This window comes from Manis pentadactyla, chromosome 14 (genome assembly GCF_030020395.1).
Source record: "Manis pentadactyla isolate mManPen7 chromosome 14, mManPen7.hap1, whole genome shotgun sequence".
Lineage (NCBI taxonomy): Eukaryota > Metazoa > Chordata > Mammalia > Pholidota > Manidae > Manis > Manis pentadactyla.
In genome coordinates this window covers 25,844,635-25,859,671 of record NC_080032.1, presented here as the reverse complement: position 1 = coordinate 25,859,671, position 15,037 = coordinate 25,844,635, and the positions used below count along the sequence as shown (strand labels likewise).

Here is a 15,037-nt window from a genome sequence, read left to right as displayed (position 1 = left end):
CAACTAAAGTGACTTAAGTCACAAAGGAGATTTTTTAAATCTCACACAACGGAAACTATAGGGAGAAGTTTGTTTCAGATCTGGTTTGACCCAGGTGCTCAATGATATCTCAAGGAATCTGTTTTTGACTCTGCTTTCCTGGGCATTAGCCCTTTTGTGGTGCCAGGATGGCCACCATATCCTCCAGGGCTGCATCCTCATTCTCCTGCACCCTCAGCAGAAAGCAAGGAGCTCTCTTTCTGTCGTCTCTGAAAGCAAGGCTGGCTATGACTCGGTTCATGTATTTCCCACGAGCCAATCACAGTGGCTGGTGGCACAGAATATGCTGACTGCCCTAAGCCTGGGTCACAGTCTGCTTCTGACACAGCAGTGGGGTCAGTCTCATCCAAAACACACAGGCGAGAGGACCTGCCCCCCAAAAGAGGATCAGGGCTGGTGGTCTCAGAAGCAGGGGAACAGCCTCTGTGGATGCAAAATGAGTCTGTGACCATCACAACCTTTGACATTTCCATCTTCCTTTGAGAAAATGGAATTCATTCCCTTTTTACAGAGGTGACATAGGAGAAAATATAGAACCCTTCAGAAGAGAAAAGGCTATCAATCTCCTGGGTTTCATTGGCTGGGATTCAGAGATTTGTCACTTGGGGACTGAGATGTCATATGTATTTGTTATTGAATGCCTCAAATAAGTGCTACTGTCCTGACAGTTTGCTCTTTTTCTAACACTGGAAGGAGGTGTTGGTGTTGCTGGTTCTTGCAGCTATCCCAGCAAGCCCTCGTCATCGGGACATTTCTGGGCCCAGGGATGTGGCACATCAGCCCCCCTAGGCAGTGCAGCATCTCGGGAAGGCTCTGCTATGGAGTCATGGGGGTGTGCCTCCCGCCTCCCTCCACCAGCACCAGGGTGACGTCTGATTCTTTGTGGGATTCGGGAGAGGTGTTCTTTGTCCTTCACTTGATTTTGTGGGCTCACATGAGCTAAGTGTGTATTCCATGTGACTCCTCTAACTTGCTGGCACTGGGAGAAGGAACATTGCTGTGACGGGGAGCCGAGTGCATTCTGGGGACTCCAGCTCTCCCTGCAGCAACCCCAGCTACCCAGCCCACCCCAGCCCAAGAAGCAACTTACTCCTGGGGATAACTATGGCTGACGAGTTCATTTCCTCAGGTCACCCAGAGCACCTGGGGGAATTTTCCAGAAATGAGGTAGAGTGTCCAGTTAAGTCTGTGTTCCCACTAGGAAATACCAAGATTAGACATAGCTGGTGGCAGACATTCTGGACATTCACTGGAGGCTCTACTTAATTCATAACTTAATTAAATAGAGTCTGGGGCACAGGAGGACAGCCCCCCTTTGTGGGGTCTTGCTTCACGTGTCTGGGAGGGAAGGTTAGAAGAGAATTGTTGGGGTGAGCCAGTGATTAACAGCACTTCCTCTAACTAGTCCAGATGCTGTTGACGTCTCTTGCTTTTGGTTCTTTATTTGAAATTGGTAAAAGCTTGTAAAAAATCATCTTTTTACATAATGACTTGCATGAAGGATTTCAAAAGCAATTTAGAATATAAATGGAAAAATGATTCAACCTGGGAAAATCCATACCACCCACCCTTTAAGCTGACTCACTAGCTCTTATCTTTCCAGCACCGTTCCTACTCAAAACATCCTCAGGCTGAGCTGGTAGATTTTTGAATAAGCCTTCCTTGGGGTACATGAGATGACCGTGTTTTCATCCTTCATTAAGCACTATCAATGTTTTCCAGGAAAGCATGCTTTCTTATCTTCAACACCACCAAGCTTCTTCATGACACTCCCAGCAAATGCCATGGTGAGCACATGCATTTATCTTTTGCCCCCCTCTTATTAGTGGCTTTTTGCATGGCCTGTATGCTAGTGGAAATGCCATTGGACAGCCTGGCTTTCTCTTACTGGCAGTATAATATTTGGGAAGTAATAGCCAGCAGGGGAGAAGCCAACACTGCTGCCAATTCTTGATGTTCAGAGTGACTGAAGGGAAGCCCTTTGCCTCCTGTGGCCCGTAACCCCAGTGCTAAAGGCAGTAAACAAGACCACAGGGCGAGCAGACCCAAGGCTGGCTCCTGGGGTGGTTGGCAGTTTGCAAGGGGCTTGCCTTTCGTTCCCATGTCTGCCATGAGGAAACATTCACATGGAAATGGAAGCGCCCCCCTCGAGAACTAATATTTGTAGTCATGCAGCTCTCCTAATGTAGCAGAGGGTGCACAGACTCCTGGACCACCTGCTCGGGTTCCAATCCCAGTCTAGCATGTCTCTCTGGGCAAGCCTCTCTGTGCTTAGCTTCACCCACCGTGAGACTGCTGTGAGGAAGAAATGTTAATATATGAGAAATGGTCACAGTGGTGCCTGGGGTGAGTAGGCACCTGGGGTGAGTAGGAGTGCCTACTATCGCGGTGTGAGCAGCAGTACCGAACTCTGACAGAGCTGCTTGGCTTTAGTCCCTAGCAGGGACTCACGCTGGCGACTTTGCTCATTTCTTGTAGATGCCCACCAACGCCTACCATCCCATCATAGCCAACCTAACAGAGGAGAGGAAAAACTTCCAGAGTCCTGACATTGCACTGAATTACCTTCAAAATGTGTCTCTCAGCTTACCCAATAAATGCCTCTCTGAGGAAACAGCGCTGAATCTCACCGAGGTAAAGCTATTTGAGTTCTGTGCTGGGAGCATCAGGGATGGCAAACTGCCAGATGTGCCATGGTCCACAAATGCGTTTTGTTTGTCCTGCAGACAGTTACAGAAAAATCAGGAACTTTTACATAAAAGTCCGGATTTCAGACTTGTCATGAACAATTAGATGGGGGAGCCCCCTCTCAACACACAGCTCAGTGGGGCCTCCTTCAGGTGAGACTCCGCTAACTTCACTTACATTTTCCCACTGCCCAGCCAGCCCCCATCCTGCATCTCCCTGGCCCTGTAGGCACTTGGGTTTGCAGCTCCTGCTCCAAACTCTGCTGCCTCCACTGGCAACAGGGAGAAGGTGGGGTCTTTGGCAGATTTAGCTATGGGACCTTAGACCACAGTCGGCACGGTGTGACCCTAGTGCTGTGACGTAGCTCAGTGGGAATTCCCAGTTACCTGGAGCACCTAGTGAACACGCAGGTTATGGCACTGGAATCAAGGTGCTTTCTCTTTCCAGGTTAGGGTAAAGGTGGTTCCTGGGCTTCTGTGGACCTGGTAACTTCTGTCTCTGCACCAGGGCCCAGCTGGTGGGGAGAGAAGGGATGTTCGAGGCCATTTCACCTTGAAAGTCCAGCATGCGGGTAAAGAGCAGGGTGTGTGAGCCTGGCTGCAGGTTGGTTCCCCCCTGCTGGTTCCTGAGCGTGAGCCCTCAGTCATCTCTCTGCCTCTCCTGGCTGGTCTGAGATGGGGGACCGTGGGCAGCAGCGCTCCCCTCATTGGGGACTAAGTGGGTTCCTCCCTACATAAAACAGTGTCAACACTTGGTGAGTGCCATTTAAGAGTTCTTAAATATTACCAGGCTCCTTATGAAGACCCAGAGAAGCAGTTGAAGGCACGTGCTCAGGAACCAAGAGGTCCTGAAGTGGAGGGAGGCTCTCAGTCATCTTGCCCAGGGCAGAGGGCAGGTGCTGCCCTCGGAGATCTTTCCACTCCTTCCCAGGGCACTCTAGGTTCTGGGGACCGAGGACGACCCGAACCACTTTCCGTGTCCCAGAAGCTCAGGAGGGAGGAAGGATGCAGTCTGAAGAGTGCCCCAAGATGGGGCCCTGGGCAAGAGACTCAGGTTCTGGAGCTGATGACCAGGTTTGGCCGCAGCTTCATGTTCCCGGGCCAGGCACGACTCTCAAGCCTCAGCTTCTCCACCCACGATGTGGGGATAATCCCAGCGCCTGAGTCTCTCCATCGGTGTGGCTTTGGCTGCAAGTAGCTGGTAATATCACCAAGTGCCTGTAAAACGATCAGAGCTATGGGCAGCTTCACTCCTGGGCTGAGCGCCTGGTCTTCGTGTTGGTAGCAGCCGCTGGGGGCAGCGCCACGGTCCTCTAGTGATCCGCCCTGTTCCAGGCAGGAAAGGAAGACAGCTCTCCCACCCTCCTCACTCACAGGGAAAAAACAGTTCCCAGTGCAGTATCCCCTCATAGCTTACTGGGTGGACCTGGGTCACATGACCACTCTTAACCCAGTCACTGGCCAAGGGGAGCAGAAGTGACAATGGCTCAACCAATCACAAGGAGGTATGGGCAGGGTGAGGCTGCTGTGCCTGAACACTTCCAGGCTGTGCACAGGAAGTACTTCCGGCCTTCCCACGTGAGCCGGAGAGTGGTAGTGTGAGGTACCCAGAGGGGAGACTGCCCGATTGGGTGAATGAGAGGCTGGGGCCTCTCTGTAGGCTTGAGGGGTATCTCAGTCAGAACCTGGAATCTGATTCAGGTCTACATAGGACATCCTTTTAGGCTTGGCGATTTCAATTTCCTCTTTCCTTGTGACTCCATTTCTCCCCTCAGCTAGATGGGACAGTGCCAGAGATGGCAAATTCCAATGCATTCAGGGGTCCAGACATGTAATAGGGAGGAGGGTAGACTATGACAAACTGGAGGGCACCTAGCTTATCTGAAGGGAGTAGCAGCAAGCTGCCCAAAGCCCCCTGATGTCAATCTTTGGGGTCACCTCTTCTGATTTTGCAAGGGAAGCCCCATACTTGGATTTTTTAAAAATGGAAAATCCTATTTCAAAAGTGGACAACTAACTGAAATCTCAAAGCAATTATATGCAGACCAAACACAAGACATTTACAAGGCAGATTCAGCCTGTGGCCATCAGTTTGAGACCTCTGGTGGGCCCATGTGGAGATCAGCCTGTGGCCATCAGTTTGAGACCTCTGGTGGGCCCATGTGGAGATACCTGACTCTGGGTATCCTGAGACGAAACATGCAGATTTACCCAAAACCCACTGATCTCTGATTGGATGAGAAATAAAAATCCTTGGTATCCTTCATCCAATTTTCCACAACGTCCTGGCTTCTCACCACTAGCAGTTGGACCAGAAAAAGACAAGAAGTCATTTCCTATGCTGAGTGATAAGGTGGCTATCAGCCAGGTATAACTCGAGCACTTGAACTGTGGCTAGTTCAAACCAAGATGTGCTTTAAATATAAATGCGCACTGGATGTCTAAAACTTAGTGCAAAGAAAAAGAATGTAAAATATCAAATTGATAATTTTTATATTGATTATATGTATGTTATTTTAGATATATTGGGCTAAGCAAAATATATTACTGAAATTAATTTCACCTGTTTTCTTTTTACTTTTTAAAATATAGCTGCAAGAGATTTTAAAATTAGAAATGTGATTTGCATTATTTACTATTCAGTTGAACTGCTCTAGACAAGAGTCGGCAAATTGTAGCTCTTGCGCCAAATCGGGCCTGTTGCCTGTTATTGTGATAAAGTTTTATTGGAACACACCCATTCAGGAATGCATCATCCGTGGCTGCTTTTGCACTGCAGTGGCAGAGTTGAGTATTCATAATAGAACTATAGGACAGTTACATTTTTTACATGGCCTAAATTATTATTTTTTTAAGTAGTTTTATGTAACTTAGTTTCACAACTAGGTTACTAAAAAAAGTTTCATTTTTTTTAGAACAGTAGTGAGCCAAACCAAACATGGTTTTAAGGTGATTTGACCAAGGGACCTCAAGTGACTTCTGCTTTAAAAAGGGGTTCTTTCCAGTTAGCAGCGGCAGAACTGAAGGGCAGAACTGTGTAAAACCAAAATGCGTTACCAGATGATCCTTTAACAAAAAATGCTGACACGGAGAATGCAGTTAATGATTCTGTAACATCTTACTATGTTGATGGATAGTGACCACAGTGGATAGGGTGAGGGCTTAATAATATGGGTAAATATTGTTGTGTATTTGAAACCAACATAAGATTGTATATCAATGATACTTTAATAAAAAAAAATGCTGACCCCTGCTCTAGATTATAAACTCTGCACACTAGATGTCAAGCCCAGCAAGGGCAGGGAGAGTAATTATTGTGTTTCTCCTTAATTTCAAAGGGTCTTGCGCTTTAGTGTCTTAATAAGTATTTGTCAAACTAAGATAAATAAAAAGGACTTTTGATGATGTATTCTTTAAATACTTAAATGTATAAAAGTGTGAGGAATAATGTAATTTTTCTGGAGATAGTTTCGTGGAAATAAGGAAGATTTAGATCAGGCTGTAAGTTTAATTCTGGCTTCTATAGCAGGAAGCAAACATTTAAAAGGTTATCTGAGTAATGTCAATGAGTGGAACAAACTAGGCATAAGGCAATAGGGAGTGGTGAGGACTGGGATGAACTGGTGCCACATACCTGCCTGAGGAATAGCTGCTGTTCAGCTTTGCTCAATCGTGGCCATATGAGACTGTGGACCAGGGGTTGTCTACGCTTCTGCTCTTTTCAAAAGGAGCAGAAAATTCACATATTTTCATTTAAATCTCTCAATTTGAAAATGTTAGAAACTAATTTCATTTTTTTTAAACAATAATGAACCAAACCAAACATGGTTTTAAGGTGATTTGACGAAAGGACCCCAACTGACTTCTGCTTTATAGAAGCAGTAACGTAAATACTTTCCGGTGAGCAGAAATGGCTTTATGTCAGTCAGCTTGGCTTCTCGTCCCAAGAAAAGTATGTTCAGCAAGCTATGATTCATTCATTTGTTCCTTCTTTCATTCATTCAAGAGTCATTGGCTGAGGGCCGATTATATCTCCCCAGGGACTATACCTAGAGCTTCTGCCAAAACTAAGCTGTGTTCATTCTGACATCTAAATGTTTGTCATTGAGTAAGGGGTTATGGCAGGGAGCAAATGAGATAACATCTCTACAAAGGCTTGTAAGTGATAACCGGATTCACTAACATAAGCTGTTTTTGTTATTACTAAAAGCAAAACCCAGCTAGTGGTCTACAGGGGAGGGGAAAATCGAACGTTTTAAGATTTTGGGGCTTAAGGATATTTGCTAAATGGTTTCATTTTGTCTGCCTTTAGACTTTCTTAAAAACCGTGGGAAAGGTTCTTCAACTACCCAGTTGGATTCATGTGTCAGAGGTAAGAAAAAAGAACATTTTGATCTTCAAAATATATGTACCTTGGGAACCATTCTGTCTTCCTAGAAGAGACATAAATATGGCCCATTTTCTCATCTGCATAAGACAGATGATGTTTCCCTCAGTCCTGAAATCTGGAATATTAGAGTTCATTTTAACTGGATATACAACTGCTTTGAAATGCCTTGTCTTCTGAATGGCTTAAGAGTTGTGTGAGCATCAGTAACGTCTCACTGTTCTCAACACTCAGCAGGGAAACAGTTGTATTTCTTCATGAGGAATGTACCCTTGGTTAACCAATTCAGCATTTAATAGTATATTTTTGGCCACACATTATTTTTTATTTATTTTTTTTTTTGGTTGTTGTTGTTAGGGCATCTCTCATATTTATTGATCAAATGGTTGTTAACAACAATAAAATTCTGTATAGGGGAGTCAATGCTCAATGCACAATCATTAATCCACCCCAAGCCTAATTTTCGTCAGTCTCCAATCTTCTGAAGCATAGCGAACAAGTTCTTACATGGAGAACAAATTCTTACATAGTGAATAAGTTACATGGTGAACAGTACAAGGGCAGTCATCACAGAAACTTTTGGTTTTGCTCATGCATTATGAACTATAAACAGTCAGTTCAAATATGAATACACATTTGATTTTTATACTTGATTTATATGTGGATACCACATTTCTCTCTTTATTATTTTTAATAAGATGCTGAAGTGGTAGGTAGATACAACATAAAGGTAGAAAACATAGTTTAGTGTTGTAAGAGAGCAAATGTAGATGATCAGGTGTGTGCCTGTAGACTATGTGTTAATCCAAGCTAGACAAGGGCAATAAAACATCCACATATGCAGAAGATTTCTCTCAGAACAGGGGGGGTGAGGTTCTAAGCCTCACCTCTGTTGATCCCCAATTTCTCACCTGATGACCCCCCTGCGACTGTGCCTGTCTTAGGTTGTTCCTCCCTTGAGGAATCTTACCCGTCTCTGGCTAACCAGTCATCTTCCGGGGCCACACAGGGAAATGTTAAGTTGGTAAGTGAGAGAGAAGCCTTATTGTTTGAAATGGTTAGCTTTTTATTTCTTTGCATATTTATGCCCTGTGGCTTCTATGCCCAGCATTTGTCTTGAGGTATCTTTACCACTTGGAGGAGTTATGATACTCGGTAAATTTGATATGAGGCACGAATTCTATTTAAGAATTCGTTGTAATTAGGAAGGAAGAAGAAAAGCTATAGAAGTAGCAGGCGGGAGAAAACATGGGAAGATTGATTATTTCTTTTTTTTTTTTTTTTTTTTTTTTAGATAATTATTTTTTATTGAAGGGTAGTTGACACACAGTATTACATTACATTAGTTTCAGGTGTACAACACAGTGATTCAACATTTATATACATGATAATTCTAAGTACCAGCTATCACCCTACCAAGTTGTTACAATATTTTGACTATATTCCTTATGCTATACATTACATCCCGGTTGCTTATTTATTTTACAATTGGAAGTGTGTACTTTTTCTTGGTTGTTGTTGTTAGGGCATCTCTCATTTTTATTGATCAAATGGTTGTTAACAACAATAAAATTCTGTATAGGGGAGTCAATGCTCAATGCACAATCATTAATCCACCCCAAGCCTAATTTTCGTCAGTCTCCAATCTTCTGAAGCATAGCGAACAAGTTCTTACATGGAGAACAAATTCTTACATAGTGAATAAGTTACATGGTGAACAGTACAAGGGCAGTCATCACAGAAACTTTTGGTTTTGCTCATGCATTATGAACTATAAACAGTCAGTTCAAATATGAATACACATTTGATTTTTATACTTGATTTATATGTGGATACCACATTTCTCTCTTTATTATTTTTAATAAGATGCTGAAGTGGTAGGTAGATACAACATAAAGGTAGAAAACATAGTTTAGTGTTGTAAGAGAGCAAATGTAGATGATCAGGTGTGTGCCTGTAGACTATGTGTTAATCCAAGCTAGACAAGGGCAATAAAACATCCACATATGCAGAAGATTTCTCTCAGAACAGGGGGGGTGAGGTTCTAAGCCTCACCTCTGTTGATCCCCAATTTCTCACCTGATGACCCCCCTGCGACTGTGCCTGTCTTAGGTTGTTCCTCCCTTGAGGAATCTTACCCGTCTCTGGCTAACCAGTCATCTTCCGGGGCCACACAGGGAAATGTTAAGTTGGTAAGTGAGAGAGAAGCCTTATTGTTTGAAATGGTTAGCTTTTTATTTCTTTGCATATTTATGCCCTGTGGCTTCTATGCCCAGCATTTGTCTTGAGGTATCTTTACCACTTGGAGGAGTTATGATACTCGGTAAATTTGATATGAGGCACGAATTCTATTTAAGAATTCGTTGTAATTAGGAAGGAAGAAGAAAAGCTATAGAAGTAGCAGGCGGGAGAAAACATGGGAAGATTGATTATTTCTTTGACATATCTTCTTGTAGAGTAACTTCAGCATGTATATATTTTAAGCTACTACTTAAATTGCGCACACACATTAACATAATAGGAGTATAGTTACATAACCAAAGCATACCTGTAATTACCAGCCATCTCCAGTGAAACCAAGAAAACCAGTTAGGCACCCTAGGCATTTGTGAAAACTTATCAATGATATGATGGTTATTATCTAACTGAATTTGAATAGTTTGAGAAAAATCAGACAAATTAAAACAACCCATTCCTGGGCACTGTTCACATCCCATATGTTCTTTTAACAGTAAATAGTCTGTAGTTGTAAGATTTTGGAGCGCTACAATTTGCACTTCTCCTAATTCTTGGTTGAGTTCCAACAGTATAGATCCAGTCAAATTTGTTGTTTTACTGTATGCACAGGCCAGCTTAGATATCTCCTTCATTCCCATGGCAAGTCCAGGAGCTGGTGGGATGAGTGCATCTACAGCTGTAGCAGTGCGTGGATCTTTGTTGGGGTTTTTTGATGATCATCTTCTGGCATGAGTCTTCCCGAGAGTGCTGATGTTGGAAGTTCTCTTTCATATCGTTTCTTAGTTCATTTTCGGGGTAGCCAAATTAGGCTTTGATCCTCTGTATAAACACAAACAGACCCTTTGCCTACACTTTTATATGTCCTTTATATCATTGTGTAGAACTCATTAGAGGTCACCACATAGGAACTGCATTTTTTTTTTTTAATCATTAATCTACACTTACATGACGAATACTTTGTTTACTAGGCTCTCCCCTATACCAGGTCCCCCCTATATACTCCTTTACAGTCACTGTCCATCAGCGTAGCAACCTGTTGTAGAATCACTACTTGTCTTCTCTGTGTTGTACAGCCCTCCCCTTTCTCCCACCCCGCTATGGATGCTAATCTTAATACCCCCCTACTTCTCCCCCCCTTATCCCTCCCTACCCACCCATCCTCCCCAGTCCCTTTCCCTTTGGTACCTGTTAGTCCATTCTTGAGTTCTGTGATTCTGCTGCTGTTTTGTTCCTTCAGTTTTTCCTTTGTTCTTATATTCCACAGATGAGTGAAATCATTTGGTATTTCTCTTTCTCTGCTTGGCTTGTTTCACTGAGCAAAATACCCTCCAGCTCCATCCATGTTGCTGCAAATGGTTGGATTTGCCCTTTTCTTATGGCTGAGTAGTATTCCATTGTGTATATGTACCACATCTTCTTTATCCATTCATCTATCGATGGACATTTAGGTTGCTTCCAATTCTTGGCTATTGTAAATAGTGCTGCGATAAACATAGGGGTGCACTGATCTTTCTCATACTTGATTGCTGCATTCTTAGGGTAAATTCCTAGGAGTGCAATTCCTGGGTCAAATGGTAAGTCTGTTTTGAGCATTTTGATGTACCTCCATACTGCTTTCCACAATGGTTGAACAAGTTTACATTCCCACCAGCAGTGTAGGAGGGTTCCCCTTTCTCCACAGCCTCGCCAACATTTGTTGTTGTTTGTCTTTTGGATGGCAGCCATCCTTACTGGTGTGAGGTGATACCTCATTGTAGTTTTAATTTGCATTTCTCTGATAATTAGCGATGTGGAGCATCTTTTCATGTGTCTGTTGGCCATCTGTATTTCTTTTTTGGAGAACCGTCTGTTCAGTTCCTTTGCCCATTTTTTAATTGGGTTATTTGTTTTTTGTTTGTTGAGGCGTGTGAGCTCTTTATATATTCTGGACGTCAAGCCTTTATCGGATGTGTCATTTTCAAAGATATTCTCCCATACTGTAGGGTTTCTTTTTGTTCTATTGATGGTGTCTTTTGCTGTACAGAAGCTTTTCAGCTTAATATAGTCCCACTTACTCATTTTTGCTGTTGTTTTCCTTGCCCGGGGAGATATGTTCAAGAAGAGGTCACTCATGTTTATGTCTAAGAGGTTTGTGCCTATGTTTTCTTCCAAGAGTTTAATGGTTTCATGACTTACATTCAGGTCTTTGATCCATTTTGAGTTTACTTTTGTATATGGGGTTAGACGATGGTCCAGTTTCATTCTCCTACATGTAGCTGTCCAGTTTTGCCAGCACCATCTGTTGAAGAGACTGTCATTTCGCCATTGTATGTCCATGGCTCCTTTATCAAATATTAATTGACCATATATGTCTGAGTTAATGTCTGGATTCTCTAGTCTGTTCCATTGGTCTGTGGCTCTGTTCTTGTGCCAGTACCAAATTGTCTTGATTACTATGGCTTTATAGTAGAGCTGGAAGTTGGGGAGTGAGATCCCCCCTACTTTATTCTTCTTTCTCAGGATTGCTTTGGCTATTCGGGGTCTTTGGTGTTTCCATATGAATTTTTGAATTATTTGTTCCAGTTCATTGAAGAATGTTGCTGGTAGTTTCATAGGGATTGCATCAAATCTGTATATTGCTTTGGGCAGGATGGCCATTTTGACGATATTAATTCTTCCTAGCCATGAGCATGGGATGCGTTTCCATCTGTTAGTGTCCCCTTTAATTTCTTTTAAGAGTGACTTGTAGTTTTCAGAATATAAGTCTTTCACTTCTTTGGTTAGGTTTATTCCTAGGTATTTTATTTTTTTTGATGCAATTGTGAATGGAGTTGTTTTCCTGATTTCTCTTTCTGTTGGTTCATTGTTGGTATATAGGAAAGCCACAGATTTCTGTGTGTTGATTTTGTATCCTGCAACTTTGCTGTATTCCGATATCAGTTCTAGTAGTTCTGGGGTGGAGTCTTTAGGGTTTTTTATGTACAGTATCATGTCATCTGCAAATAGTGACAGTTTGACTTCTTCTTTGCCAATCTGGATTCCTTGTATTTTTTTGTTTTGTCTGATTGCCGTGGCTAGGACCTCTAGTACAATGTTAAATAACAGTGGGGAGAGTGGGCATCCCTGTCTAGTTCCCGATCTCAGCGGAAATGCTTTCAGCTTCTCGCTATTCAATATAATGTTGGCTGTGGGTTTTTCATAGATGGCCTTTATTATGTTGAGGTACTTGCCCTCTATTCCCATTTTGCTGAGAGTTTTTATCATGAATGGATGTTGAACTTTGTCAAATGCTTTTTCAGCATCTATGGAGATGATCATGTGGTTTTTGTCTTTCTTTTTGTTGATGTGGTGGATGATATTGATGGACTTTCGAATGTTGTGCCATCCTTGCATCCCTGGGATGAATCCCACTTGGTCATGGTGTACGATGGTTTTGATGTATTTTTGAATTCGGTTTGCTAAAATTTTGTTGAGTATTTTTGCGTCTACGTTCATCAGGGATATTGGTCTATAGTTTTCTTTTTTGGTGGTGTCTTTGCCTGGTTTTGGTATTAGGGTGATGTTAGCTTCATAGAATGAGTTTGGGAGTATCCCCTCCTCTTCTATTTCTTGGAAAACTTTAAGGAGAATGGGTATTATGTCTTCCCTGTATGTCTGATAAAATTCCGAGGTAAATCCATCTGGCCCGGGGGTTTTGTTCTTTGGTAGTTTTTTGATTACCGCTTCAATTTCGTTGCTGGTAATTGGTCTGTTTAGATTTTCTGTTTCTTTTTGGGTCAGTCTTGGAAGGTTGTATTTTTCTAGGAAGTTGTCCATTTCTCCTAGGTTTCCCAGCTTGTTAGCATATAGGTTTTCATAGTAGTCTCTAATAATTCTTTGTATTTCTGCGGGATCTGTTGTGATTTTTCCTTTCTCATTTCTGATACTGTTGATTTGTGTTGACTCTCTTTTCCTCTTAATAAGTCTGGCTAGAGGCTTATCTATTTTGTTTATTTTCTCGAAGAACCAGCTCTTGGTTTCATTGATTTTTGCTATTGTTTTATTCTTCTCCATTTTATTTATTTCTTCTCTGATCTTTATTATGTCCCTCCTTCTGCTGACCTTAGGCCTCATTTGTTCTTCTTTTTCCAATTTTGATAGTTGTGACATTAGACTGTTCATTTGGGATTGCTCTTCCTTTTTTAAATATGCTTGGAGTGCTATATACTTTCCTCTTAAGACTGCTTTTGCTGCGTCCCACAGAAGTTGGGGCTTAGTGTTGTTGTTGTCATTTGTTTCCATATATTGCTGGATCTCCATTTTGATTTGGTCATTGATCCATTGATTATTTAGGAGCGTGTTGTTTAGCCTCCATGTGTTTGTGAGCCTTTTTGCTTTCTTTGAACAGTTTATTTCTAGTTTAATGCCTTTGTGGTCTGAAAAGTTGGTTGGTAGGATTTCAATCTTTTGGAATTTACTGAGGCTCTTTTTGTGTCCTAGTATGTGGTCTATTCTGGAGAATGTTCCATGTGCACTTGAGAAGAACGTGTATCCTGTTGCTTTTGGATGTAGAGTTCTGTAGATGTCTATTAGGTCCATCTGTTCTAGTGTGTTGTTCAGTGCCTCTGTGTCCTTACTTATTTTCTGTCTGGTGGATCTGTCCTTTGGAGTGAGTGGTGTGTTGAAGTCTCCTAGAATGAATGCATTGCATTCTATTTCCTCCTTTAGTTCTGTTAATATTTGTTTCAGGTATGTTGGTGCTCCTGTATTGGGTGCATATATATTTATAATGGTTATATCCTCTTGATGGACTGAGCCCTTTATCATTATGTAATGTCCTTCTTTGTCTTTTTTTACTTTCTTTATTTTGAAGTCTGTTTTGTCTGATACCAGAATTGCAACACCTGCTTTCTTCTCTCTGTTGTTTGCTTGAAATATCTTTTTCCATCCCTTGACTTTAAGTCTGTGCGCGTCTTTGGGTTTGAGGTGAGTCTCTTGTAAGCAGCATATGGATGGATCTTGCTTTTTTATCCATTCTATTACTCTGTGTCTTTTGATTGGTGCATTCAGTCCATTTACATTTAGGGTGATTATTGAAAGGTATGAATTTATTGCCATTGCAGGCTTTAAGTTTGTGGTTACCAAAGGTTTAGGGTTAGCTTCTTTACTGTCTTACTGTCTAACTTAACTCGCTTGTTGAGCTATTATAAACACAATCTGATGATTCTTTATTTCTCTCCCTTCTTATTCCTCCTCCTCCCTTCTTCATATGTTGGGTGTTTTGTTGTGTGCTCTTTTTAGGAGTGCTCCCATCTAGAGCAGTCCCTGTAGGATGCCCTGTAGAGGTGGTTTGTGGGAGGCAAATTCCCTCAACTTTTGCTTGTCTGGGAATTGTTTAATCCCTCCTTCATATTTAAATGATATTCGTGCTGGATACAGTAGTCTTGGTTCGAGGCCCTTCTGTTTCATTGCATTAAGTATATCATGCCATTCTCTTCTGGCCTGTAGGGTTTCTGTTGAGAAGTCTGATGATAGCCTGATGGGTTTTCCTTTGTAGGTAACCTTTTTTTTCTCTCTGGCTGCTTGTAATACTTTGTCCTTGTCTTTGATCTTTGCCATTTTAATTATTATGTGTCTTGGTGTTGCCCTCCTTGGATCCCTTGTCATGGGAGTTCTGTGTACCTCTGTGGTCTGAGAGGCCATTTCTTCCCCTAGTTTGGGGAAATTT

The 15,037-nt window shown here is 42.2% G+C and overlaps 1 protein-coding gene across 3 annotated transcripts in view; it reads left to right on the top strand.

Moving 5' to 3' along the window:
* Nucleotides 1-15,037, top strand: part of ADGRD1 (adhesion G protein-coupled receptor D1) — a 116,581-nt gene that overhangs the window by 28,181 nt on the left and 73,363 nt on the right. For all 3 annotated transcript variants that reach the window (XM_036921841.2, XM_036921844.2, XM_036921840.2), the window contains 3 exons: nt 1,762-1,826; nt 2,518-2,673; nt 7,039-7,098. In XM_036921841.2, the coding sequence (XP_036777736.2) occupies nt 1,762-1,826; nt 2,518-2,673; nt 7,039-7,098 (281 nt within the window). The remainder of the gene's footprint in view (nt 1-1,761; nt 1,827-2,517; nt 2,674-7,038; nt 7,099-15,037) is intronic.